Raw genomic sequence first — 27,788 nt, 5'->3', positions numbered from 1 at the left:
AGTTGGGCACTGATGTAGTAAGCTGCACTCCCTCAACCCAATCAGAAAATGTACCAAATTGCACTTAAAATAAAGAAAATCAGTAACAAATATTGTAAACAACATGGCAAACAGAGACAGACATTGAATTTTAGATATAATATTCAAGGTATAGCCACAAGTAAAAAGGACAAATCGCCACAAAGTGAGTAAATCATAAATCAATGTGGAAGTAGTACTATCTGATGAGGGGGAAGTGGAGAAGAATACATATGAGAATATATTCATTTGGAGTGATGTGGACAAGGATAAAAACAAATCATAGTCAATGTCTCAACATTTCTACTGAAGAAGAAGGAAAATATTACTAGGAGGATTTATATAAATAAGAAAATTATAACATTTATGAAAAAACAAACCAAACCTTGGAGACTCAGTGCATAATCTGAAGAAAAAAACAGCGAACGATTCAGCTAGGGAGACATGTGGTGAAGTAGTGTGCAAAGATTCAAAAATAAGAATTTTGTGATTAACATAGATTAAATTCATTATGTAGAATTTATGGAGACAAAAACACACGTGTTGGAGCAAATACTTTACTTATAATTAGGAAAATAAACAATGTTTCAGCCTCTATATCATGATCATCATTATCATCAGAAAAACATACATATGAGCAAGACATAAGCTACATAAAACTACACAAAAGTAAGCTAAATCTAACTGCTTTGTTAATTGTATATGCTAGCTTGACCTCTGGTGAAATAAAATAAAAAAAAATAATAAATAAATACTTTTTATACCTAAGTATAATGCATACAAATAATTTTTTAAAAAATTACAGCAGAACTACATCAAATGCATCTTTACAATCCTGGATCCAAAATATGAAGACAGAAGATCCATCATCATCATCAAATTCCTGCCATGTACCCTCAAGGAGTGTACAGGATATGATAGTACTACATGAAAAAAAATTACATCATTATTAATTTCCTATCTACAATTTTCCTCCAAATCAGTCTGTTACTTGTCAAGACTCCAACATTATCAGATCTTATATTTCTATCGTCTAAGGCACTTTGTACCGTATCAATCCACCTATATCTTGATCTTCCTCTAGGGCTTTTTCCTGCCAACCTGGCAGAGAACACTTGTTTTGCTAATCTTTCCTCGCCCATTCTGTTTAAGTGACCATACCACCTGAGATTAGCTCTGCTAACGCATTCCTGGATGCTGACATGTCAAGTTCTTTCCTAATATCCTCGTTTTTAATATGATATTGCCATTGATTCCATCTGTTCACGCCTATAATCTTTCTCAGGACTCTCATATCTGTGGTCTCTAGTCTTTGGCCAAGTGTTTTACTTCTGACCCAGCTCTCAGATCCATAAGTTAAAACTGGTTTGAACACTGTCTTGTATACAGCTAATTTAGTGTTCCGACTAATTTCTCTCTTATTCCATATGAATTTATTCAACTGACTTCCCACCATACCAGCTTTGCTGATTCTATTGTCTATTTCTATATTTAATTTACCATCTTCAGTAAAAATTGTGCCTAAACAGCTAAAAATATTTTACTTGTTCCACAGGTTCTCCATTCACAACACAGTTGACATTTTCAATGATTCTGCCTATTTTCATTGTCTTTGTCTTTTTATTGCTGACCTTCATACCATATCTATTACAACAGCTATTCAATTTAGTCAGAGAATCTTGCAGACTTGTAGCGGATTTATTTAGAAGTATAACATCATCCGCATAAAGCAAAGAGCTGACATTAACTTCTCCAATTTTGATATCATGTTTAATACCACTTTCCTTCATAATGTGATCCATATAGATAATAACAGAGGGGATAATGTACATCCTTGTCTCACACCAGATTTAACATAAACCATCTTCCTGTACTTCAATTCTAATTGCTGACTTACAACTCAAATAAAGACTAAGTATTGCTTGATATAATGTCCCATTGACACCATATAACTGCAGCGTATTAAATAGCTTCTCTCTTGGCACCTTGTCATATGCTTTTTCCAAATCAACAAAACTTAAATACAGATCTTTGTTATATTCCCATGCTTTCTCGACTATTTGTCGTAAAGTGAAGATCTGATTCTGACAACCTCTATTTGGCCTGAATCCAGCTTGTTCTTCACCAAGCTTTTCTTCCACAATTCTTCTCAACCGTTTCTCAAGTATACTTGCATAGATCTTGCCAGGAACACTCAGTAGGGAAATACCTCTGTAATTCTCACATGCAGTTTTATTTCCCTTTTTATATATGGGTACTATGAGAGCTCTACTCCAATCATCAGGAATTTGTCCCTCTGTCCAGGCTTTCTGAACTATGCAGTGCAGCCACTGTAAGACTCTTATACTACCATACTTCAGCATTTCTGGTCGAATATCATCTACTCCTGCTGCCTTTCCACATTTCAAGCCTTTGATGGCTTTTTCTACTTCAAGTATGGATATGTATTCCTGACTGCATGCCTGGCTGGTCAGTGTTTTTTACCACTGTGCTGTAATCACTGCTTGTTTCATTTAGCAGTTTTTCAAAGTAATTACTCCATACTTCAAGGATATCTTTTTCTCCTGTTTTCATGTCACCTTTATCATCTCTAACTCCTTTTACAGCACTCTTTCCTCCATTCCTAAACTTCTTCAACAACCTCCAGAATATTTTGCCACCTTGTTGATATTTATTTTCTATATTCTTGCCAAAGTCCTCCCATGACTTTTGTTTAGCTAGTTTTACACAGTGTTTAGCAATCTTGCATTTGTCTCTATATTCTCTAAGAGTACAAGCTGACTTATTTGCCAGGAACTTTTGATATGCTTTTGTCTTTTCCTTCACTGCCTCTTTAACTTCCTGTGTCCACCAGGCAGTTCTGATTTTTTTATCCTTACAGACAACCTCACCACATGCCTCTCTGGCAGAATCAATGTTTTCTTCAGAGTTTGCCACTGAATCTCCAAGGTTTGATTCCTGTTCTCAAACTCTTTCATTTTTTCTTCAATAATCTTTGTGTATTTTAGTCTACAGTTCACATCTGAGAGCTGCTCAACTTTCATTCGCTTTAACACTTTCTTACATGTTTTTCTTTTCAATATGAAATTCAATTTTATCCTGCTCAAGACTAAATAGTGATCACTTCCAATTTCAAATCCTCTGTACACTCTGGTGTCCTGCACCAGGGAGAAAACATCACTATCAACAATAACATAGTCAATGAGACTTTTCTTATTCCTAGCCTCTTCTCTCCATGTGAATTTGTGCACATTTTTATGTTAGAACATGGTGTTAGTAATAACCAGTCCATGTCCTGAGCAGAAATCCAACAGATATTTAGAAAATCCCAATAAAAGAAAACCTTATGACAATAGGGACTATAAAGATGCATTTTATGTAGTTCTACTATAATTATTTTTAATCATCTGTATGTTATTATACATACATATAAAAAAGTATTTATTGATTTTATTTTGTTTTATTTATTTTTTTTTAAGTTTTTGTTTTGCCAGAGGTTAGCATAAACGATTAACAAAGCAGTTGGATTTAGCTTATTTCTGAGTAGTGTCATGTAGCCTGTGTCCTGTTCATGTGTATGTTTTCCTGATGATGACCTTGATATAGAGGCTGAAATGCTGAGTGTTATTTTCCTAATTATAAGTAAAGTAATTGCTCCAACACATGTTTTTGTCTCTATAAATCCCACACAATGAATGCTGACCACTGTGTAACCGTGAAAGAAATAAAAGATTAAAGAAGAGTAGTCCATGAAAAGATATCATATAAAAATGTTTTTGGCTAGTAAGTCAGAATTGCTTAGAAAGGATAGAGAAAACTGTTGGGAAAACTTAAGATACATACTAGCTAAATAAAAGTCATAAAGAAGATTTGGGAGAAATATAGAAGATAAATATCATAAAAGCAGTAAAATATTTTGGAGGTTACTACGAAAACTTGAAAATTAGTATGTAAAAAACATTTTAGAATGAAGATGAGGATATTCTGGATAATTACCTCAAAAATTATTAATAAGGTAACAAATGATAGGAAGTTTGAATTAACTGAAAAGGCACCAAGTCCCTACACTGCACTAAAACCTACTTTGAAAAAAGAAAATTCAAGGAAGCTTGTGAGATGGTGATTTATCATCTCAATCTCATTTTAATAATTTCAAAAATCTGGAAGATTCATCTGCAATGTATATAACAACCAGAACATGATGACAGAATCACAACACAAGAAAACAAAGTTAAAGGACTGTAGAATGCATTTGATGCAGTTCCACTGTAATTTTTATAACATTTTAATTTTTTTTAATCATCTGCTTATTATTATGTATAAAATATTTTTAGTTTTTAAATCTATTTTATTTTATTTATTTATTTTTGTTTCACTAGAGGTCAAGCTAGTGTAAATGATTAACAAAGCAGTTAGATTTAGCTTGTGTCTTGTTCACATGCATGTTTTCCTGATGATGATGATAACCTTGATATAGAGGTCAAAACATTGATTGTCATTTTCTTAATTGTAGTAAAGTAATTGATCAGCACGTGTTTTTGTCTCCATAATTCTCCACAATGAATGCTAACCATCATGTAACCTTGAAGAAAAAAAAATGATAGAAAGTGGTAGAAATGCAATCAAGAGAGTGTTAATAATTGGGGGATTTTTATATTGAGATTATTCATAGATATTATCATAATACTATTAATCCTACCATAGAGATGATCTCTGTTTCTAACAATCATTTTTTATTTATTTCCGAGTGTATCTATCTATTTTTATATGCACAAGGGTTCACTCCAATTGGTGCAATGATCTTAACTCTTTCTTTCAGAATCCAAATAATCACTGACTCAAGACCAAAATACAAAATAAACACATTTAATAAAACAAAAACAATATATATATATATACACTTCAAACAACTTTACATAACTAACTAAAAATTAATTGGATCCAAGGCCTTTTAAAAATAAACTTACACTTAAGACTAGACTAAACACTTTGTTTGCACAATCACAAAAATGTTCATAGCCAGTTTCTTTCTCTGTCAAGGCCCTTTTCAATAGATATATGACTCTATTCTTCATTTTTACAGGATCCTTTCTCATCACTTATGTAACACACATTAATTCTTCCTGACTTAATTCTGTCTCTTTTCTTCAGTAGAAATAATAGTCAGATCTGGCGTCCTTAATACAGATGAAACTTCCTAATCAGAGTTTTCTCGAACATTCCTTTAGAACGTAAATAGCAAATTCTTCTTTTATTCACTAAATGCTTATTGACAGTCTTAACTCTTCCACTTTAAAAAACACAGTTCTAAGATTTCCTTCTCGGAATTTACTACTAATCTTTCAATTAGTGTTTCCTCCAATATTCCGTTTAAAATGCATATAGCAATATTTTCCTTTTATTCATCAATACTTATTCCACTTTGAAACTTAATAGTCTCACGATTCCTTTTTTGGAATATACTATTAACTTTCTTCCGACTGTTACTTAAAAAAACTTAAGTTCCTTCCGAACCTAAATGTCTGCCGGCCTGTGTTCTAAATTCCTTCCGAACGCTCTCTTGTTTACAGCTGTTACTCAGATACCGGAGGCTTTCTTGTCAGCTGTCAATCACTCATCAAACTTCTCGGCGAGCATGCGCACTCCATGAAACTGGTAAGCAAGAAGTTAGGTATAAATAATGGCTGACGCGTTGTCTCCGTTAGCGACAAGAGAATGTCCTCATAAAACACAAAACTTAATATTTCAAACCATAATAAATTTGTTTAAAGTAACACAACTATTCAAATCCGGTAAGTACATTAAATTTTTAACTACTTTACATATCACTTTTAGCAAAACAATTTCCATAACGGGCCCATCGCCAGTGCCGACAATGCGTGTTATGAAAACAAAACGAATAAACATACGTAAAAATATTCAGAATTTTAATTATGATTATTTTTACAAGAGTACATCATTATTTGAAGTAGGGGGGAGACAACAGAAATATGGTGCTTGCATAATCCATAATGCTTCAAATTATGCATAATGCTGTGAAATTAACATACCAATTTATAAAAATAAAAATCATAGTGAGAATTATAGAATAATTTGCTTACTTACTTCCTGAATGTTTCAAGAAACGCTTAGGAAACAATATATTTGAGAATCAGCTAAGAAAAACTACAAAAATAAAATTTGGTAATGTGAATTTTAGCCAAAGAGGGATGGATGCAAAGGCTAGATTTTTACCCTAAAATAAACATTGAGAAATCACAGGAAATTATAAGAATCTTTTTTACATTTTGATGATCTCACAAAAAAAGTATATAATAAAGTGCCAAGGGCAACTATTTAAACTATGTGGTGAAAATGAAACCTTACAGAGAGAAATATATAACTTAAGTTGTTGCAAATTGGTAATCTGCACTGAAGGATGTTCAGAACAATGATTTAATTTCTTTGTAAAGTAGAAACTATCTCCACTATTATTTATAATCTATGGGTCACATTATTACAGAAACATATTCAAGTGGATATACTGAAGATAATAGTTCTTTACTGTATGCATATGATGCTAAATGAATCTACAAGTCTTTAACCAAATTCAATCATTTCTAGAAAAAACGATGAAAATCAGTCATAAAAACACAAAATAAAGAAAATAAAAAATGAACTTTGGTAAGAATATGAAAAACAATGACTGCACATTCTCTCGATAGAGAAATTCTAGAACAGCTGATGGCATTTTGGATATTTAGGCAAAACTATAAGTGAAGACATCAAATTATATATGGAAATATAGTGTTCAAAAATCAATAACTTATGGATTAGAGGTACTCACTCACATAATGGCTGATTAACTGTTTTAGAAATAGAACAGCTGATCAAACATTGGAGTGAACAAATGGCATTAGTGACAGAACTATATTAAAAGTGAAGATATCAGAAAAGGACGACAAAATTAATATTCAAGAATGTGAAAAGATTAGATTAATTCTCTAATCTGTTGTCACTTGGAGAGTTTGAGAGATGAAAAAATATCAAAATAAGTATATGTAATATGTATAAGTATAAAAAAAAGAGAGAGAGAGACCAAGATATACAGTTCTTGGTATAGTAAACTCATAGGGACAAGTATTTTACAAGGTTTTTTTATAGTGAATTTCATTTAGTGGTACTACAGGACTTTGGCTGAGACTTGTCAGTAGTTTTTATAGCAAACCAGTTCATTACAGTTGTATTTATAATTAAAAGTTCAATGTAAGTGAGTTGATGCTATTAGAAGTGTTTTAGAAGAATGAGATGTAAACAATAATCAAATTAGATACTCAACTAATAAGACGCCAATTTTGAAAACACTTGCTAACTGGAAATTAGTCTAAAACCAGGAATTGTATGATGCCATAATTATCTGGTATCCTCATGAGGATATACGCAGAAAATAATGTTATCGATGACAATAGTGACGTTTAAACTCCCTGGTTAAAATCACTTATTAATACTGTGCTTTGTAAAAAACCTAAATGAATGGAGAAACTAATTAAAAAAATATTAAAACTAAAGAATGGCAATCTAATAAAGCTGCAGTGTCTGATAAGCAAAACAAATTTGACCTGGTGTATTTTATAATTTGCTAGAGACAACATCAATAAAAAGACTTTAAGCCTTTGAGATGTGGTTATACAGACGAATGTTAAAAATCTCATGGACAGCAAAAATGTCCAATCAGAAAGTACTGGAACAAATGGGGAAATCACGTGAACTTTTAGATACCATAAAAAGAAGGAAAACTGCATATCTTGGTCACCTACTTCGTAATGAAAAATACGAGATACTTCAATCGATTATAAAAGGGAAGATAAATGGAAGAAGAGGACAAGGAAGATGAAGAAAATCTTGGCTGGCATACATCAGACTGGCTGAGGATCGTTCAAAATTTGCTAAGGCGGTTGCTGACCTCTGATAGGAGATGGCACTCAAAGAGGAAGAAGGCATTGCAACATTAAGAGCAGATGCTAACTAAGCTCTTAATCATCATTATTTGATGCTGGGTCACTCTAGCCTGGTTTGCTACATACATTATAGAAGTTCTCTCTGTGCCTACTCTCTCAAGTTTTCTACTTTTAATGGTATTCACAATTTAAAACCTATATCTGAAAATTAAAAAATATATATTTTACAGTGCCTCTATAGTGCAACTAGTAAGACATTCTTTAGGATTCTCAAATGAAAGTAAGTTAGCTGGTCTTATACAGAGGTAGTAAGGTCATTCCTGAAGAAACTAAGACCACCCAATCACAGAATATGTGCTTTGATATGTATAGCAAAATATGTAGACTAGTTAATCAGCCTGTAATAAAATTAATTAGGCTTTATATGAAACTAAGTTAGAACAGACCAATGGGCCTTGCACAGCGGTGAGAATATCAAATGAGATATTTATTTTACAAAACCAAATAGTCATTAGTACACTTAAATAAATTCTGTTCTGGGGAAATTCCATACTAAGACATTATATAAAATTGTTTCTATAGTTATGTAAAGACAGATGTCTGAATCAAATAAACCAAAAATAAATAAATAAAATAAAAATTAATAATAATAAGAAGAAATACTTTTAAATGTATAAATGAACAATTTGTAGGAAAATAGCTAAATTATATTTCAAAATTAAAAAAATTCCCAATGACACAATATTGTGTCATTCTTCCAATTGCACTATAGAGGCACTTAAAAAATTTACTTTCTGATGATCAGTAAACTTGATATCCTAGAAATGTTCTAGAAAATTTTCTAGTCAGCAATGGGAACTGAACTTCTGAACTTATGATCTTTCTCTCTCTCTCTCTCTCTCTCTCTCTCTTTAGATAGCCCAGCAATATGGAAATAAACACTATTTCCATAAGGCTATGCAGCCTCTATATATATAAAATATTTAATGAAATTGAGTTATTTAGGCTGTTAAGGAAGTTACAATAGCCAATGAAGAAAAATTACAACCTACTCATAAATATAAAAACTTACTTGAAATATCAGAGGCTTTCCTACCACCACTTAAATTGAATAATGTTGCCTCTTTATCAAACAACTGATCTGAATGCTGTAAAGAGGGACAAAGAAGAGTAACGTTAAGACCATGGTTAGCAAGGTGTCGACCACAGTTTGCTCCTTGAGCACCTTGTGTATGTGGTCCACACAGAATAACTACGGTAGGTCTCTGGTGTGAATTTTGAGGATTTAACCTGAAATACAAGCATAAAAACGTTTTAACATTATATAAAAACAATTAAATATAAATTTAATTGTTATATTTAGATTCTTAAGACTTGACATAATCTTCTATAAGTTAGCTACATGTTTTAGAATTATCACTAAAGCAACTAGCATGATGAGGTATCAGTGTTTACGTCTATCAATTGCACAAATACATACAGTAGACCATCCAGTGCATCAAAACCCACAGAGACCAAAGTAACATGATAGCAAAATTTGATATGATGAACTTGGAAGACAAAGCATTCCCTTCGAAGTATAAATGAATGAATACATTTTCCTTATCAATTAGGTTATTAAGAGAGTGTACTTAATTCAAAGCTACAATAAAACTTCTACTTTGGTGACTGTGAGAGAAGGATGTTTTTCCCCATGAAGGTTATAAATTCCAGCTGTTGCTAATTACACTACATAGATAATTACTTTGTCACTAATTACAGTGATTACAGGCTATAGTAATTACAGGCTTTTATGCTGTATTTAATGCTACAATAAAACTGTTTTTCTTGCAACTGTGCAGTATGACTTTTTGGGGGAGATGATTTTTCACTATACAGGATCATTTTCATTCTGGTACTGACTGACTGACACACACACACATACACACAGTCATTTTCATTCCGGTACTAAGCTACTGACATATAAATATGTGCACTTTATTACTGGTTAGTTTAAATATACTAACCAAATATATATAATTTCCCTTAATTATTGGTTTCTAATAAACAGTTTTCCATTTTCCCTTCTCTACATATATTTGGCTTCAATGGAAGTATTGTCTCATTGCAAAAATGTGTTCAAGTACCCAAGTATTGACACTATATCATAATAACACAATTATATTCCATGATTTTGTGTTCTGATTGATCATTGTTAAAATAGTCAATAGTGTGTGAAATAATAAGTAAAAAAAAAATTCACAATTCCTGTTAATTGATATTCAATAAAATTAGATACTTTTTTTTTTCTGCAACTATGGATATAAAAATTCACCACTGAATTTTTGTAAACATACAGAAACAGAGATGCAGGTGTATGGAAACAGTGTTAAAAAATCAAAGCAGTTGATGGAAGTAGTAATAGCTTACAACCATCTTAACTGCTAGCATGAAAATTAACTTATTATAAAGAGGGAAGGGCAAAACCGATGATATAACACCTTCAACTGAAATTATTGATATTAATTATTGATTTGGATTCTTTATCAAAAATTAATCATATTTTAACAAACAAATTATTGTTTGTTAAAATATGATTTTTCTGCTGGAGTAAGATGTATAACAGCACAGGATGGGTTCTCCTTTAGCAAATTTTGTACATCTGAATATTTGCAAAATTTATCAATAGCAAAGGGATATTAAGGCATTCCTAAATCTTCAAAAACAATAATAAAAGCTGTCATAGAATATGCAAACAAGTAATCAATGGAGTATCACAGTGAAAACCTTTTAGTGAGTGGACATCTGTTAAGAACCACTGATATATGAACATTACTATCCACCCATATTATCAATAAATAACTTTGGAATCTTGGTCTATGGAATTCATGATTCTATGCCTAATGACATATGTTTAACCCTTCTTCAAAATAAAATGAAAGAATTTGGTATTTCTTTTAGAAATATTGTATCTATTACAATAAATGTAGCTTCAGTAATGAACATCATAGTTATGTTTAATACATGGCATACAATTAGCCATAATCACAGTTGTTGATAGTAAAAATAATTTACAAGAAAATGATATTGACAAACAGGAAAAGATAGTCATTCAATTAATCTGATACAAATGATTTTAAGAACACTGACATAGATGAAATTCATGATCTTGATGCATCAGTTGTTTCTCAATTAAATTCTATATGAAACATACAAGGGAGTTCAAAGATATGAGAGGTAGTCACAATATTTCACAGATTGCCAATTTAAAACAATGATATATTTCAAAAACATGTAAATGAAGAATATGATAATGGAGTTTCTTTAAGATTGTATTCCAGAACTTTTGGAATAGTTTGCTGGCTATTTTGGAGAGCTTCTCAATGGTTAAAAATTGTGTCTGGAAGAGTAATGAAATCAGATATCAACTTTACATGTAATTGAACATAAATCGTTCTCACATACAATAGTATGCAGGAGCAATTCATGTTGAAGCCATAAAGGTTGTTGTAGAAGCATTATGTTGCAGAAACGTGAATTTGTATATTGCTGATGTAACATTAAAATTTATGCTCAATGAACTAATAAATCAAATCCCTGATAGTTTGCATAAAGAAACAATTAACATATTATTATGATGCTTTGCATTATTTTTATGATCTCAAGAAATTTAATTATGATGATTATAGAATTTTTAATAAAACCAGCAAATATACAATAATGAATATACTCATGGACTTAGTGAATGTCTTTATAATAAAAAAAAATAAAAAATTCCACTGAAGCGATAATTCCATGTTTGAGGATGCTGCAACTTCAGATCCAGTTCTCCTTTGATATCAATTGATTTTTCAATGAAGGACAAATTTCATTTGGAGAAAAAGAAATGAAGTAGCCTGTGAAGATCCAACTCATCTTCTTCCTATCATGGATTTTAGGCCAAGTGGCCTGTTCTGGTCTCATGCCAATAGTTTCTTGGTCTTCCAATTCTTCTTTTCCATTTATTTTATATACGTATAGTATTTTTCGCAGTCTGCTACTGCCTATTCGATTTGGATGTTCTAACCATTTTTGTTTATATTTACTTACATAGTGGTTAATTGGTTTTATATTCAGGGATTGTAAAATTTCTTCATTTGTTTTTATTGTCCCACTTGGTATATCCAGCTGTTTTTCTGAGAAATTCATTTCTGCTGTTTGAATCTGTTTTTCATTCTTCTTTTTTATGGTCCATGTTTCACTTCCATATAATAAAGATGGTTTAGACAAAATGTTATATAGTCTGATTCTAGCGTATTTTGTACCAAGGGTGGCTTAAATATATTTATTATGCCATTTACTTTAACAAAATTTGATATTTTAGTATCTATATTTTTCATCTTCATTAATAAGTTGCATCCCAGGTATTTTAAAGTATTTACTTGTAATTTTAATATTTTATTATCTACTCCTTTTTTTTTATCTTTATGTTTGATATTCTCATCATATTATATTATTCTCAAATTTCATTTAATGATTGTATTGATACCTGTAGATCATCTTCTAATGTAGTTAATGCAATCTGATCATCTACAAATAATAGTGCATCTATATTTATTTGTATACCAAATGGGTTATGCTATTTTCAGACTGTTATAATTTCATTTTTTTTTATATATATATATTAAAAAAAAAAGCAGAGGTGATAGGGTACATCCTTGCTGTAGTCTTCTTCATATGTCTTTCAATTCTTATATTTGTTCTAATTTGACTGCTATTTTATTTCCTGTGTATATTTCTTGAATCTTGGAAGAGGAGGTGAATAAGGCTATTAAACATCTCAAGAAGAACAAGAGTCCTGGAAATGACAACATAATAGGCGAGATGCTAAAATATGGGGGAGAATCAGTTGCAAAAGAAATACATAAGCTATGCAATGAAATATGGAGATCAGGGTATGCCCCCAAAGAGCGGAAAAAATCGGTCTTGGTTGTTCTTCATAAGAAAGGCAGTGCTTTAGAATGCACCAATTACAGAACTATTGCATTAATGAGTCATCTTGGCAAAGTGCTGATGAAAATACTAACAGAGCGCCTGAAGGGGATCTTGTCGAAATCGGCTTGCTCATCCGGAAGATGTGCCTCCATATGGAGGCACATCTTCCGGATGGGCAAGCCGATTTCGACAAGATCGAAGTACGGTGCAACAAATACTCGCACTGAGACTAATAGCAGAGAAAGCTCGAAGAAAGAACAAAAAGATATATTGCTGTTTCGTGGACTTCCAAAAAGCATTTGATAATATTGACCAAAATATAACATGGGATGTCTTGGAATCCTATGGTGTGGACAATAAATTGATCTGCCTGCTGAAAGATATAAACAGCCAAGCACAAGCAAAAATCAGAATAGCAGGTTTTGCCACTAGTCAAGGCACAAGACAATGGAACCCAATATCACCAATCATCTTCATCACACATCTGGGAAGAACACTAAATAAGATTAAAGAAGAAGGTGGAGGCATTTCAATAAATGGCATGAGAATAAACTACCTCTGCTTTGCAGATGACATCATCGTGATTGAAGAAGCCGCAGCAAGGCTGGAACAGACATTGCAAACACTATACACAGAAGGAAAAAGATATGGAATAAATGTCAACTTTGAAAAAACTAAAACAATGATATTCGGACAACAGGAGTTACTGAACAGAGTTACGATAGACAGATTTCAACTGGAAAATGTGGAACACTTCACATATCTTGGATGCCGCATGACTTGGACCCCAAAAAAGAGATAAAAATTAGAATAGCCAGAGCAACAACTACTTTAAAAGCCATGGACAAAATATGGAAGAGCCGAACTATAAATATGCAAACTAAACTGCACATTGTAGAAACCTGTATCTTCAGCAGCATGCTCTATGGATGTGAGGCCTGGGTACTCCTGAGAGAATCTGAAAGGAGGATATTGGCATTTGAGAGGAAGTGCTATAGAAAAATCTTGAGAATAAGCTGGATACAGAAAGTGAACAATGAGGAAATCTACAGACGAATACAACCAAAAGAAAACCTGATCCAGAAAATAATCAAAAGGAAACTATGTCTATTTGGCCATATATGTAGAATGAATGATGAGAGAAAATTATAAACGTTGCTATTTGGAATGATTGAAGGAAAGAACAAAAGAGGAAAACCAAACAGAGAATGAGGCGATGACATTGTCAAATGGTGTGGAAACTCTTTACACAAATTGAGTCATCTTGCACGAAACAGAATGCAATGGAAGAATCATATCAAGATGGCAGCAGACACCTACGGGCATTGTACCCATGGTTATTGATGATGATTTCTTGAATAGACTGTATGAGCTGGTTTGGTATATTTAGATCAATTAATATTTTAAATATATTAATTTTATCAAAGGCTTTTTCATAATCAACAAAGGCCTTGTGTGTTTCTTTTTGAAATTCTCTTCGCTTTTCAATTAATAAATTGAATCTGTATATTTTTTTAGTGAAAATTGAGGCTATGCAAGACTGGCCTTTTTTGGAATTCATTCTGTTCTTCTACTAGTTTCTCCTCTATAATACTGTTTAGTCTCTCTTTAAATATTCCTGCATTTAGTAGACTAATTCCCTTTTTTTTATAAATTGGACTAACCAGTGCTTTTTCCAAGAATTTGGAGTTTTTCCCAAAATCCAGACCATGTTAAAGAAGAAGATCCAACTCAAAAACAGAAAAAGCAATAAAGACCTAACAAAAGTTGTTAGAAAGGAACTGGTGTATTTTTAGGAAAAAATATTTAAATATAGCTTTTGATTGCCTAATGACTAGTCAAGCAGCAAGTGTTGAATACAAGATAACCTTTTCCACTGCTGGATTAATTTTGTACAATTAATCCAGCAGTGGAAAATCAGATCACATTTATGGGACCCCAGCCTCAATAAGTTGTTTCCCATGTGCTCATTTTAATACAAATTCTAATAAATAAAAAAAAAAAAAAAATAAATAAACCTTCATGTTGAATTGTGTATGTTTGTTTTTTACTTATCTTTAAAGTAAAAATTTTGTTTATTCATATTAATAATAATAATAATATATTTTTCTTTTAAATAATGGTTTTTTTTATGTTTTATGTCATCTGATGTTTCAATAAAATTTTGCTTATTAATATTTATGATTGTCTTTAAATATAAACTTTTTTTCTTTCGTTTTATTTTTCGAAAATAAGAAATTACAGTAATTGAAAAAGTTGCTAAATTTGCAAACCCTAACTTAAACTATGCACTGCTAATTATAAGAGGAAACATTCAACCAAATCTGGTTAACCTAACTTTGTTGTTTAAATAAATCTACAGGAGTTTTATTAGCATCACAGATTAGAAGATCAAGATAAACAGTCATTTTAAACTGTAATAAAAGGAAGCAGTACACAAAATTTTGGTATGCTGAAAAGGAGATCAGAGAGCCCAACCAAATCATTTTCATAACAGAAGTATGTCTGACATATTTGATTGTTTTATTGTGTTATTTTCAAGATAGTTCCATTACATAAAGGTGGCTTCAAGACAGACATATATACATACATAGTTCATGGCAAAAACATGATGTTAAAAAAGAGAATCATGATGTCATTATATATTAACAGAATTGAAGAATTCAAAATATTTTAAGTTAAAACTTTGAAGGAAAACACAGATCTAATCCAAGAAGTCATTGGAAAATTAAAATAAGAGTTACAAGTAAAAGTCTTATATGTTATAATAAGGAAAAGAAGCATATATATCAATATAAATTCATGTCTAAGTTCGTAATCCAGGTCACAGCTTCAGGAGCCACTTGTAAAAAGTCATTCCAATCATTCTGATAAGCACAGAAAATGCATTCTGTTACAATATGTTGCATAGGGTTCAAGGTTATATGGTGAGTGGTGGGTGTAATTTAGCACTCATGTAAAATTGGTGATTTTTGTGTGTGTTTTTCCTTAGAAAATTTGTTTTATAGTACATTAGAATGATTTTCGCGTTTTTAGAGTATTTTGTGTGTCTTTATAACATATTTTATTGGGCTGTCGCCGCTTGAGGGATTCGTAGTGTGTAGTGTTCGTGAAAGTTCCAGATAAGATAAGTATTATTTTCAGTTATCATTGATAAATTTATTTAATATTGCGTAGTTTTGTTTGCCTTGCGTCTCTTAGTGCATCTTTTTGTGTGTTTTTGGTGTGTTATAATTTATAATTTGATAAAATACGTTGCAAGTAAGTATGGCTCCAGTACAAAGGAAAATGGCAGCCAGTAATGATGGTTCGCCATCTTTATCAAAGAATGGTAGTATAAAAGAGATGATTCAGTGTACTAGCTGAGAAATGTATGCTTTGCGGAGTGCAGTCAGAGTGTGGTTAGATGATAATAAAGGAGTGAATGTGTGTAGAAAATGTAGGGAGAATGAGAAATTGAAGAGTATTTCGGATTGTGAGTGTGATATATTCGTCAAACTTCAGAATGAAGAAAATAGGGATATGACAAGAAACGGCGAGGTTGTACCAGAGAATTGTGAGAGTGTGAATGTAGAGAGTGTGAATGATAGTATTAATGTTTTTACTGGGAATAAAAAAGATGAGATAGACGCAATGAGTGAGATCGTGTTGTTGAATGGTGCGATACAAAGGGCAAAACAGCAGCTAGAGCGTATGAGCAAAAGTCAACTGAATGAACCAGCCAATAATAAAAAGTATGACAGGAAAAATAGACATATGAGTGTGAACATGAACAAAATGAAGGATAGAGTGCTGTATGGAGACTCGTTAGTATGAGGTGTGATAGTAGAGGATTTGACAAAATCGTACCAACCTGGTGCGACCATAAAGGACGTAACTGAGTCTATTAGAGAGCAAAAGGAAAGGGTGAAAGAAATGATTGTTGTGGCAGGTAAGAATGATTTGAAAGGAGACAAAATGGAAATGATAGAAGACTGAATGAATTGTTTGAGGTGGCAAAAGAAAAGAGTGAGAGAGTTAGAATGATTAGTCTTTTGCCACGGTATGACAGTGAAATGTTTAAAAGGAGGACCATAATTGCGAATGACTTTATGCGTGGGTTATGTATGACGAGTGGTGTGGAATTTGTGGATGTGTGGAGTGAGTTCGATGGGCGAAAGGATCTATATAAGATGGATGGCTTGCATTTGAATGGTTACGTAAGAAGACTTGAGAAAGTGTTGCTGAATGTGGTGGATGTGCAAATTCAGGGAAACTAGATTTATTAAGGGGGGTGGGGAGGAGTAGATATACAGTCCTTAGGGAGGCAGTTGAATGTAATAATGAATATAATATGCCCGAGCAAATAAGGACAACAAATCAGAGTGGGATAGTTAATATAAGGCATCAAGGTAGGGTTGGGCTAATGGGGGTCTTAAATTCATGTACACTAATGCTTGGAGTATTAGGAACAAGAAGGAAGAGTTTTTGGCCATGGTTGGCACTTCCAGACCACAGGTTATTGATATTAGTAAAACAATGCTGACTGTAGATGATATAGCTAATGGGATTGAATGTGATGGGTATAGTGTGTTCAGGAATGACAGGGAGAATAAAATGGGGGGAGGAGTATTGTTGATGATAGCTGATGAGCTCCAGCCAAGGAGAATAGGAGTTGAATTGCAGGATAGAGAAAAGAGCACATTTGAGGCCATTTGGCATGAGATTGTGGCCAGCAGAACTAAATATACAATCGGGTGCTGCTATAGACCAGGTGATGGAAAAGATGGTGGTGACAGTATGCACAAGCAAATAGAAGAAATGAGTGGAAGGAGGGTGATTATTATGGGAGATTTCAACTATAGTCGCATTGATTGGAGTGAGGAGAGGACACACGGGAGGAAGGAATTGGATTTTATGCGGTTATTAAGGGATAACTATCTGCGACAGCATGTAATGGAAAATACTAGGGGTCAGAGAGTGCTTGACCTAGTAATTACATCTGAGGATTTGGCTGTAACAAATATGACCACATTGCCACCAATCAGTGAGAGTGATCATGGGGTCTTGACTTGGGAGGTGGCTAGAGGTGTAGAATTTTCAATTAAGACAGGGTAGATGTGGAATTATCGGGCTGGAAAGTATGACAAGCTTAGGAGTTTGATTGGTTCAATGCCATGGCATGTACAACTGCAAGGACTAGAAGTCGATAGTGCATGGGAGATAGTTAAGAAGTGTTTGCATGAAGCAATGGCTGACTGTATACCTAGAGTCCGAATAATAAATCAACTAGGGGTTAAATGGATGAATAACACCATTAAGCTTGAGCTGCAAAAAAAGAAACAACTATGGAGGGAATTTAAGGAGAAAGGTGACCGGTAGGCACAGGAACGGTATAAAGCGCAGGCCAGAAGGGTAACAAGTGTGGTAAGAAAAGCAAAAAAGGATTACGAAAGAACATTGGCCATGCAGGCTAAAGAGAAGCCTAAACAGTTTTTTAGATATGTAGCAAAGTAAAATGAAAAATGTACATGGCAGAAAGATTTTAAAGAATGCCGATGGTAGGGAGGTAACTGAATCAGTTGATATAGTTGAGTTACTGAGTGAGCACTTTGCAAGAATATATCATCCAGGTGGTGACATTGCAGAAACGAATGTACCAGTAGATTATACGGGAATTGTGGTGAATGAAGTGGAGGTGAGTAGTCTATTGTATAACCTCAATGTCAATACATCTGTGGGATTGGATGGTATACCAGCTCGTGTTGTACGAGCAGCAGCTAAAGAATTGTCAGTACCCTTGACCATTTTGTTTAATTTCAGTCTCGGGTCTGGGTTAGTCCCGAGGGGGTGGAAAGAGGGGGAAAATAGTTCCACTGCATAAAGGTGGTTCCAAGACTGCTGTTGTAAATTACCGACCGATTAGCATATCAGGAATCATTGTCAAGGTGTTAGAGATATTAGTCAAGAAAAGAATACAGGATTGGATAGCTGAAAATGGGATATTGTATGGGGGACAACATGGTTTTGTGAAGGGTAGATCATGCCTCAGTAACTTGCTCACGTTTTATAACACAGTGATGGCTGAACTGGATAGGGGTAATGGGTTTACAGTAATACTACTGGACCTTGCCAAGGCTTTTGATAGGATACCACATAGAACCCTAATCAGTAAACTGGAGCAGATGGGGATAGATATAGGGTTGGTGAGATGGATAGGAGGGTGGTTGAAGGAGAGATATCAAAGAGTGTTTTATTCAGGAGTGGAGTCTAAAAGACGGCTTGTGACTAGTGGAGTGCCACAGGGCTCTGTTCTTGGACCACTGCTTTTCAATTTGTTCATCAATGATATAGGAAAGGATTTAAGAGGAAGTGTTCACTTGTTTGCTGATGATGCAAAGTTGGGTAGAGCAATTATGAGTGCACAGGATGTCAAAATTTTACAGGATGATTTGGATAGTTTGGAGGACTGGGCTAGGGAAAATGGATGTCAATTTAATGTGCCAAAGTGTAAGGTTATGCACTTTGGGGTGAAAAGAATAGCAGCAGTATATCGCATTAGTGGAACCGTACTCCAGGAGATTGATGAGGCCAGGGATTTGGGAGTGTTGGTGGATAGGGAATTGAAGTTTAGGGGGCACATTGCAAAAGTGACTAAAACAGCTCACCAAATCACTTGGCTTCTGAAAAATACTTTAACATGCAGAGACAAACAAGTTGTTGTTCCTCGGTATCGAGCCTTGATAAGACCCCATCTGGACTACTGTGCCCAGTTATGGGCACCAGGGTTTATTCTTGATGGGGAGGAAGTGGAGAGGATCCAGAGACGAGTGACCAAGATGATAGCAGGTCTGTGGAATGAACCTTATGAGAATAGGTTGAAGATTTGTGGGTTGCAGAAATTGGTCGATAAGCGAAGGAGGGGTGATATGATTGAGACATTCAAATTACTGAAGGGTTTCTATAAGATTGATCCAGAAGATATTTTTGAAAATATGACTGGTGGTGGGAGGACTAGGGGCCAAGAATGGAAGCTGGGCAAGAGCGTGGCTGACAAGGGTGTTAGAGCTAGGTTTTTTACTTGGAGAGTAGTGAATGAGTGGAATAAGCTTCCAGAGTCGGTTGTGGGTGCTACGACCATGAATGAGTTCAAGGCAAGGTATGATAGATACTGTGTGAATGTCGAATAGTTGTTCTTGAATGATGTTAGGGTCTCCCTCGATGAGTCTGTCGACTCCTTGGAGTTGCCCAGAACAATAATAATAATAAAAATAATAATAATAATAGTCTGTCATGGAGCACCACAGTCACATTCTGGAAAGTGGTATGAATTGTTAGCTACTCCCTTTCTAAGAATATCACCCCCTCCCCTCCCATCTGTTTGTCTGTTCCATTTATAGAGAGTATCTCCACATAGGCCATGATTTGTCCGAATTCTATTTAGTACCGTCCATGTTTTGCGAAGTAGATCTGATCCTGTGACGATTGATAATTTGATCACCTTTACAGATGTTATGTAAATGTTCTTTCATATTTTCCTTCCATGTTTCTTCCCACTTTGATAAAGGATTAAAATTATTTAGCACTAGTTCTTCTGCTGCTCGTAGTGATGGATGGCGAGATTTCAATCTACTGACGTTAAGAGTTGGGAGATCCTGATGAACAGGTAGGTTCGGATTACCAGCAATTTTTTGGAATTCACAGACTAAAGAATTCAATCTACGTAGTTCTGTAGGAATAATACCTGCTAAAAGAGGTAACCAATATGTTGGGGTCGATCTAATAGCGCCTGTAATTAATCTTAAGGTATTGTTCAATTGAGAATTGATAATCCTTGCGTGAGGGCTATTTAGCCACACAGGAGCACAATATTCAGCACTTGAGAATACCAAAGCAAGGGCTGTTGTCCGAAGAATGGAGGCTCTAGAACCCCAGGTAGTGCCACAGAGTCTCTGTAGGATATTATTACATGTCCTTAGTTATATGCCAAGTTTAAAAGATGTTGCCAGAAAGTGAGAGAGCGGTCAAGTGTGACTCCCAAGTACTTAGGGAATGTATTATATGGAAGTATAGTGTTGTTCAATTCAATTTTTAGTTTCGCATTTGCCAAGTTATTATTTAGATGAAAACAAGATATTACTGTTTTGCTCCTATTTAAACAGTCTCCATCTTTTAAAATATTCATCCAGAATAGTTAAGTCAGCTTTCAGAATTTCTTCTGTACGACTTATGCATTTATGCTGTGTAGTTATTGCTATATCGTCGGCATAACAAAATTTCCTTGAGGTAGTGACGGGAAGATCAGATATATACAGATTGAATAATAACGGAGATAAAACAGATCCCTGTGGCAGTCCATTATTTACCTTCCTTTCACTGATAGTTTTATTACCTATAGTCATTATAAATCTTCTATCTCTTAGCATATTGTTAATAATATGGACTATTGTTTTACATGGGATAATTTTATATAATTTATATAGAAGGCCTTGTCTTCAAATGGTGTCGAAGGCTGTTGACAAATCAATAAATGCTGCTGATGTTTTTAAACCTTTTTGAAAACCAGCTTCTATGTGAGTTACCAAAGAGAGAACCTGGTCACAACACCTATGATTTGGTCTGAAGCCAGCTTGTTCTATTGGGACATTTTTAAAAATTGTGGAGCTTATTCTATTATAAATAAGTCTTTCAAAGAGTTTATAACAACAAATGAGGAGAGTAATAGGTCGGTAACTTTCTGGTTTATGATTAGGCTTACCAGGCTTTAAAATTGAAAGTACTTTTGCTTTTTTAAAAATAGTGGGAAGTTTACCAGTTGTAAAAATGTCAGTATAGAACTTTGTTAACCATAATCTTGCATTTCTTCCCAGATTAATCAAAAATTCTGGATGAATGTTATCAAAACCAGGAGCCTTACCAGGCTTTAATTCCTTTAAGGCTGCTTCAACTTCTTGCTGCATAAAAGGGTGTGCAAAATTTGAAGTTATAGGTGTTGTTCAAGACAGAAGTAACAAATTACAGACTAATTAGTATCTCTGGAGTGGTGAGTATTGAAAAAGTTGGTTCAAGGTAAAATTCAAGAATGGGTGGATAGGAATATGATACTCTATAGAGGGCAGCACAGTTTTGTAAAATGTAGGTCCTGCCTTAGTAATTTGTTCATATTTTATGAAAAAATGAGGTGACAGCAGAATTGGATAAAGATAATGGCTATACCATGATATTGCTGGACACTGCAAAACCACCTGACAGAATACTGTATGGAAAACTATTATATAAGTTGGATCAAATTGGAATGGATATGATGCAAGTAGCCGAGAGACAGACATCAGAGGGTGGTGGAGTGTAATCAAGGTGAATGAGGGTGACTAGTGAAGTGTCCCAGGGCTCAGTACTTGGGCCATCACTCTTTAATTTGTAGATTGTTAAACCTTGATAAATGGGAATCCTAAAGAATTCCACATCTATCATCGTTTAACAGATAAAAAAATAAGATACAAATTTTTATGTAGGAAAATGTTTGCTTCTAAGTATATGCTATGCACATGTAATATAATATAAAATTATGTTAGCATAAAGAAAAGAGATTGTACGTTGTTACAGGAAATAATAATTTTTTTGATTGTGTAAAGCCATTAATGCTGTATAAATTGAACAAAGATTTACTAAAATTTGTAATACTTGTCTGAGGAATGACTTGCATAAAATAATGTGAACAAAGGTTCAAAGGGAAAAGGCATGCCAACAGAAGGAGAGGTTGATTAAATGATTAAGTTTATATTATTACTAACTATTTTCCTTAAATTAGTCTATTATTTGTCAATGCTCCAATACTGTCATATCTAACATATCAGTCCACCAAGATCTTGGCTTCCTCTGGGTCTTTTTCTTGCCACCTTGAATTCAAACACTTATTTTGCTAACTTTTCCTCTCCCATTCTGTTTAAGTGACCATACCACCTTAAATTAGTCAGCTCACACACACTTGAATGCTAGCTTCCCAACATGCCAGCTTTACTTATTCTGCTGTCTATTTCCATATTGAATTTGCTATCTTCACTAAAAACTGTGCTAAATAACTGAGATATTTTACTTGATATAGGCTTAATAGGTTCTCCATTGAGAATGCAGCTGAAGTTTTCTATATTCCTCCTATTTTCATAGTTTTTGTCTTCTTATTGCTGATTTACATGGAAAATTTGTTATAGCTGTTATTCAGTTTATTTATAGAATCCTGGAGACTAGCACTAGAGGTGCTTAGGAGTACATCATCTGTATAAAGCAAAGGAGGAAGGAATCCTAATATCCAGGAATCAAATGACATGCTTACTTATTCAAGCACCAGGTAACTGAAGGTTTGGATAATTGAGATATCAGGGTATTATTTGGAAACAATAATCAAAAAACGTTCAATTGCAGAAAAGAATTGGCATGTCTGTTCTAGGACTGTGTGGTATGAAATTAGATGATGGGCATGCTTTTCAACTGAAGATAACTAAGCAAGTCTCACTTATCCTACAAAATAGGCATATAAGCCAGAGAACATAATTAACAGATATCATACACTATTCTCATAGCATTAATTGCTCTGGCTGTAATTCTAAGCAATTTATTCTGCATTATTTGCATACATATTTCATACATTATTTTCTAAGAATTTTTATACTATAAAATATCCCACTTCATTTAATGGTATAAAATCACAGTTTCTGGTTACATTTATGTGATCAGGAAGCCTACCAAAGCAGAAAAGGATGAAATTATGTAGGAAGTAGAAACTCCACAATCAGCACCAAAAACGATTGTTGTTTGCAATTTTCATTTCCAACCTTCAAAGAAATTTATGGGAGAAATATAAACATAGCATGTCAGAAGATATTTGGAAGATATATTTAGGCATTAGTAAGACCTGGCTATAAGAAGCAGACATGCTAACTGGCATCAAGTATAAAAGGTAGAGTATTTTTTTAGGAAGGATAGACAGGATAGTAAAGGAGATGGGGGAACGCTGCTAATGATATTAGATGACTTGAATCCAGCTAGCATTGAGACCTGTGCTTTAAATGCTGAACTACAAAGCAGGAAAGTATGACCAAATGAGGAGTATGCTGGATTCTGCACCATGGTATTATCTTCTGGCCTGCTCCTGATAATTTTATGCTGGATTCTGCACCAAATGGTGCAGAATCCAGCATGAAATCCATAAATCCAGAAAGATTTTAAAATTATGAAATGTGAAACTGGTTATGAAAATTATCAGGAGCAGGCCAGACGAGTCACAACTGTTGTACAGAAAGCTAAGCCTGAGTATGAAAAGAAACTAGCTCTGCAAGCTAAAGACAATCTCCCCAAAGAATTATATCGCTATACTGCAAGTAAACGAAAAAATGAATATGAAAGAATAATGCTACCGAATGCATATATTGTGAGGGTGATAGATGCCAGAAGAGGTTATTCAACTAATGATTGCCAATTGTGCTAAAAGCTGGCAAACTGGTGTATGCAGCATCGCACTTACTGCTACCTCTTCACTGGAGGGCACAAATTGAATAAGAATTCAGTAATAGACTGATGGGAAATCAGCATGAATGCTGAAAGTGTTCAGCTGAACTGGCTATTCCTTTGACCAGGCTATATAATGGCTCAGAAGAGGGAAAATTCTGCAGGAGTGAAGAGCATGTATCGTAATCCAATTGCAGAAAAATGTATCCAACTATTGACTTATCAGGATCTCTGGAATGGTGGTAGTGAATATTTTGAAAAAGTTGGTTAGAGTTCACATTCAGAAATGGGTTGACAAAGAATCTCTACTTTGTAATGAACAGCATGGGTTTACTAGTTATGTTTGAGCAACTTGCTCACATTCTATAGTGAGAGCAAGAATGGATACACCATGACATTTTTGGATTTTGCTAACACTTTTTGACAATACAGCATGGAAGACTGTTGCATAAATTGGAGAATATAGGATTGGATTATAAAATATTAACATGGATAAGAGGATGACTGATTTATCAGAAAGTGGTATATAGGGAAGTGAGTCTGCAAGATTTAAGGTAACGAGCCTTCGGTCCATTATAATAAATTGAGTTTAATCCTTTATCCAAGTGTGAGCAAACAAAGCTCGCACCTGAAAGTATCTTCAGAACTGGGGTAAGGTAGTACAACACTGGTTAACTCGTTGCAAAGGTGGAGCAAGCTAACAGCACTCCTATCTCAGTACCTCCCATAATGCAAAACATCTCCTTGCAGATATGTATAATGTTATGCATTAAGGGAAGGGCTGCTACCAAGACTAGTTTTGACCTTTATTGGGGTTTCTTCAGTGGGAGCCAGGCCCAAGTGGAGATACCAGGCAGAAGCATTAGCAAAGTCATCTCTACCTATAGGAGTTGTCAAATGGTGTGCCACCTTTTTATTAAATTACTCTGGATTTAGAGAAAGATGTTGAAAGTTTATTTTTCACTTGGTTAGACTATAATAAATTTAGTTTAATCTTTTATCCAAGTGTGAGCAACAAAGTTTGCACCTGAAAGTATCTTCAGATTAAAGTTTATTTTCACTTGGTTAGACTATAATAAATTTAGTTTAATCCTTTATCGAAGTGTGAGCAAACAAAGTTTGCACCTGAAAGTATCTTCAGATTAAACTAAATTTATTATAGCCTAACCAAGTGAAAAATAAACATTCAACATCTTTCTCTAAATCCAGAGATAAATTTATAAAAAAGGTGGCACACCGTTTGGCAATTCCTATAGGTAGAGATGACCTTGCTAATGCTTCTGCCTGGTATCTCCACTTGGGCCTGGCTCCCACTGAAGAGACCTCAATAAAGGTCGAAACTAGTCTGGGTAGTGGCCCTTCCCTTAATGCATAACATTATACATATCTGCAAGGAGATGTGTTTTGCATTATGGGAGATACTGAGACAGGAGTGATGTTAGCTTGCTCCACCTTTGCAACGAGTTTCCCAGTGTTGTACTACCTTACCCCGGTCCTGAAGATACTTTCAGGTACAAACTTTGTTTGCTCACACTTGGATAAAGGATTAAACTAAATTTATTATAGTCTAACCAAGTAAAAAATAAACTTTCAACACCTTTGGTCCATTGTTATTCAATCTGTATATTAATGACATTGGGAAGGATTTGACAGGTGACATGCAACTATTTGCTGACGATGGAAAGATAGGCAGGATAATTAGGAATGCAGCTGATATGCAGTACTTGCAGATGATTTGAATAGGCTGGAATTGTGGACATGTGAAAATGACTATCGGTTCATTGTTAGTAAATGTACAGTCATGCACTTTGGTGTGATAAGATATCGAATGTCATATTAAATTGGGATTATGTTAGAAGAAACTGATCAGGCTAGGGATCTTGGAGTTTTAATAGATAGGAAGTTGAAGTTCAAGGGAAATAGCAAAGAATGCAAATACAACTCAGGGGATAATTGCAATGCTGAAACAAAACAAACTTTGACATGTAAAGATAAGGAGGTCATTTTCCCCTCTTTACAAAGCTTTGATAAGACCTCATTTGAACTATTGTGCACATGTCTAGTCTCCTGGTTTCTGTGGTGGATTGGATACAGTGGAAAGAGTGCAAAGGAGCGTGTTAAAATGAAATCAGGATTGTGGAATACTGATTATGAAGACAAACTGTGAACATGTAGACTGCAGGCACAGGAGAAGAGGGTGATATGATTGAAAAGCTGAAAAGCTTATACAGGATTTCAATAGATGGATTTTTTTTTTTTTAATTTATTTAGGACGGGGAAAGGATAAGATGACAGACATCCTTGGCAGTTGAGAATGAATGTTGTCAAGAAGGGGGGTGAGAGCTATATTTTTCTCTCATAGTGGTGTGTGATTAGAATGGACTGCCAGTGAATGTTGTGCATGCAAGTAGTGTGAAGGAATTCAAGACCAAGTATGATAGCTGTGCAGGTAGTATGTGGCTTCCCTCGATCAGCCCCCGACTCCCTGAAGGTAATAAAATTTCTTAATAATAATAATCTGCTCCAGAAATAACAAGAAAATACAGGATTAGAAACTGATTTAACTTTATGACAGGTTTAATCAAGTTTTAATTATTTTGCAAATACTATAAGATATTAGAACTTAAAATTCTGTTTTTCAAATTATCCCCAGCAACTTATTTTTTTTTAGCAAATTAAAAATAACTCAATATGAACTAGGCTTTCCTCTATCACATTCACATACTCTGAGACATTACCATGCAAGGAACTATTCAATGTTTTGATAACAATGCCAACCTCATCATCATCAGTGCCCATATGTCCAATGCCTGTTGGTGTTAAATGTTTATTTCACCATTCTTTGCTATTGCTCTCTCTCCATTTCCAGATGACCAAAATCCTGCAAACTTTCCGCACAATTCCTTCACATCATCTACCCACTCTCACCTTGGTTGTTCTCGTCTATTTATACCATCAACTGTACCAAGCACGAAGATTTTAATCTTTCTACTGTTATACATTCTGCAGATATGTCAAAAAAAAAAAAAAGTTTTAGTTTCTTTCGAAATATTTTATTATCATTATTTTTATGGCATCTCCATGGAGTCCGGAGACTCATCGCAGGAAACCCAAATCAACCATTATACACACAAATCCTATCATAACCTCTCCTTGAATCCATTCACCATCAGGGAACTCACAACCAATTCTGGCAATTGGTTGTGAGTTCCCTGATGTCTGGCAAATCATTCCACTCAATTACCACTCTCCATGCAAAAAAATTTGGTCCACACGCCTCTACTAACCATACTCTTGCACAACTTCCACAGACAGCCACTAGTTCTCTGACTATTTGTCATATATTAAAATATTTCGCTTGCATCAATTTTATGAAACCCCTTAAATATCTTAAACATT

At 34.1% G+C, this 27,788-nt stretch overlaps 1 protein-coding gene across 1 annotated transcript in view; it reads right to left on the bottom strand.

The window, feature by feature from the left end:
- Window positions 1-27,788, bottom strand: part of Edc3 (Enhancer of mRNA-decapping protein 3) — a 175,292-nt gene that overhangs the window by 3,836 nt on the left and 143,668 nt on the right. The window contains exon 6 of the mRNA XM_090404406.1: window positions 9,028-9,245. Within this exon, the coding sequence (XP_090260532.1) occupies window positions 9,028-9,245 (218 nt within the window). The remainder of the gene's footprint in view (window positions 1-9,027; window positions 9,246-27,788) is intronic.

Source organism: Typopeltis vanoorti, chromosome 14, assembly GCF_054136105.1.
Source record: "Typopeltis vanoorti isolate ZY-2024b chromosome 14, IOZ_Tvanoo_1.0, whole genome shotgun sequence".
Lineage (NCBI taxonomy): Eukaryota > Metazoa > Arthropoda > Arachnida > Uropygi > Thelyphonidae > Typopeltis > Typopeltis vanoorti.
This window is presented reverse-complemented; position numbering and strand designations above follow the sequence as displayed.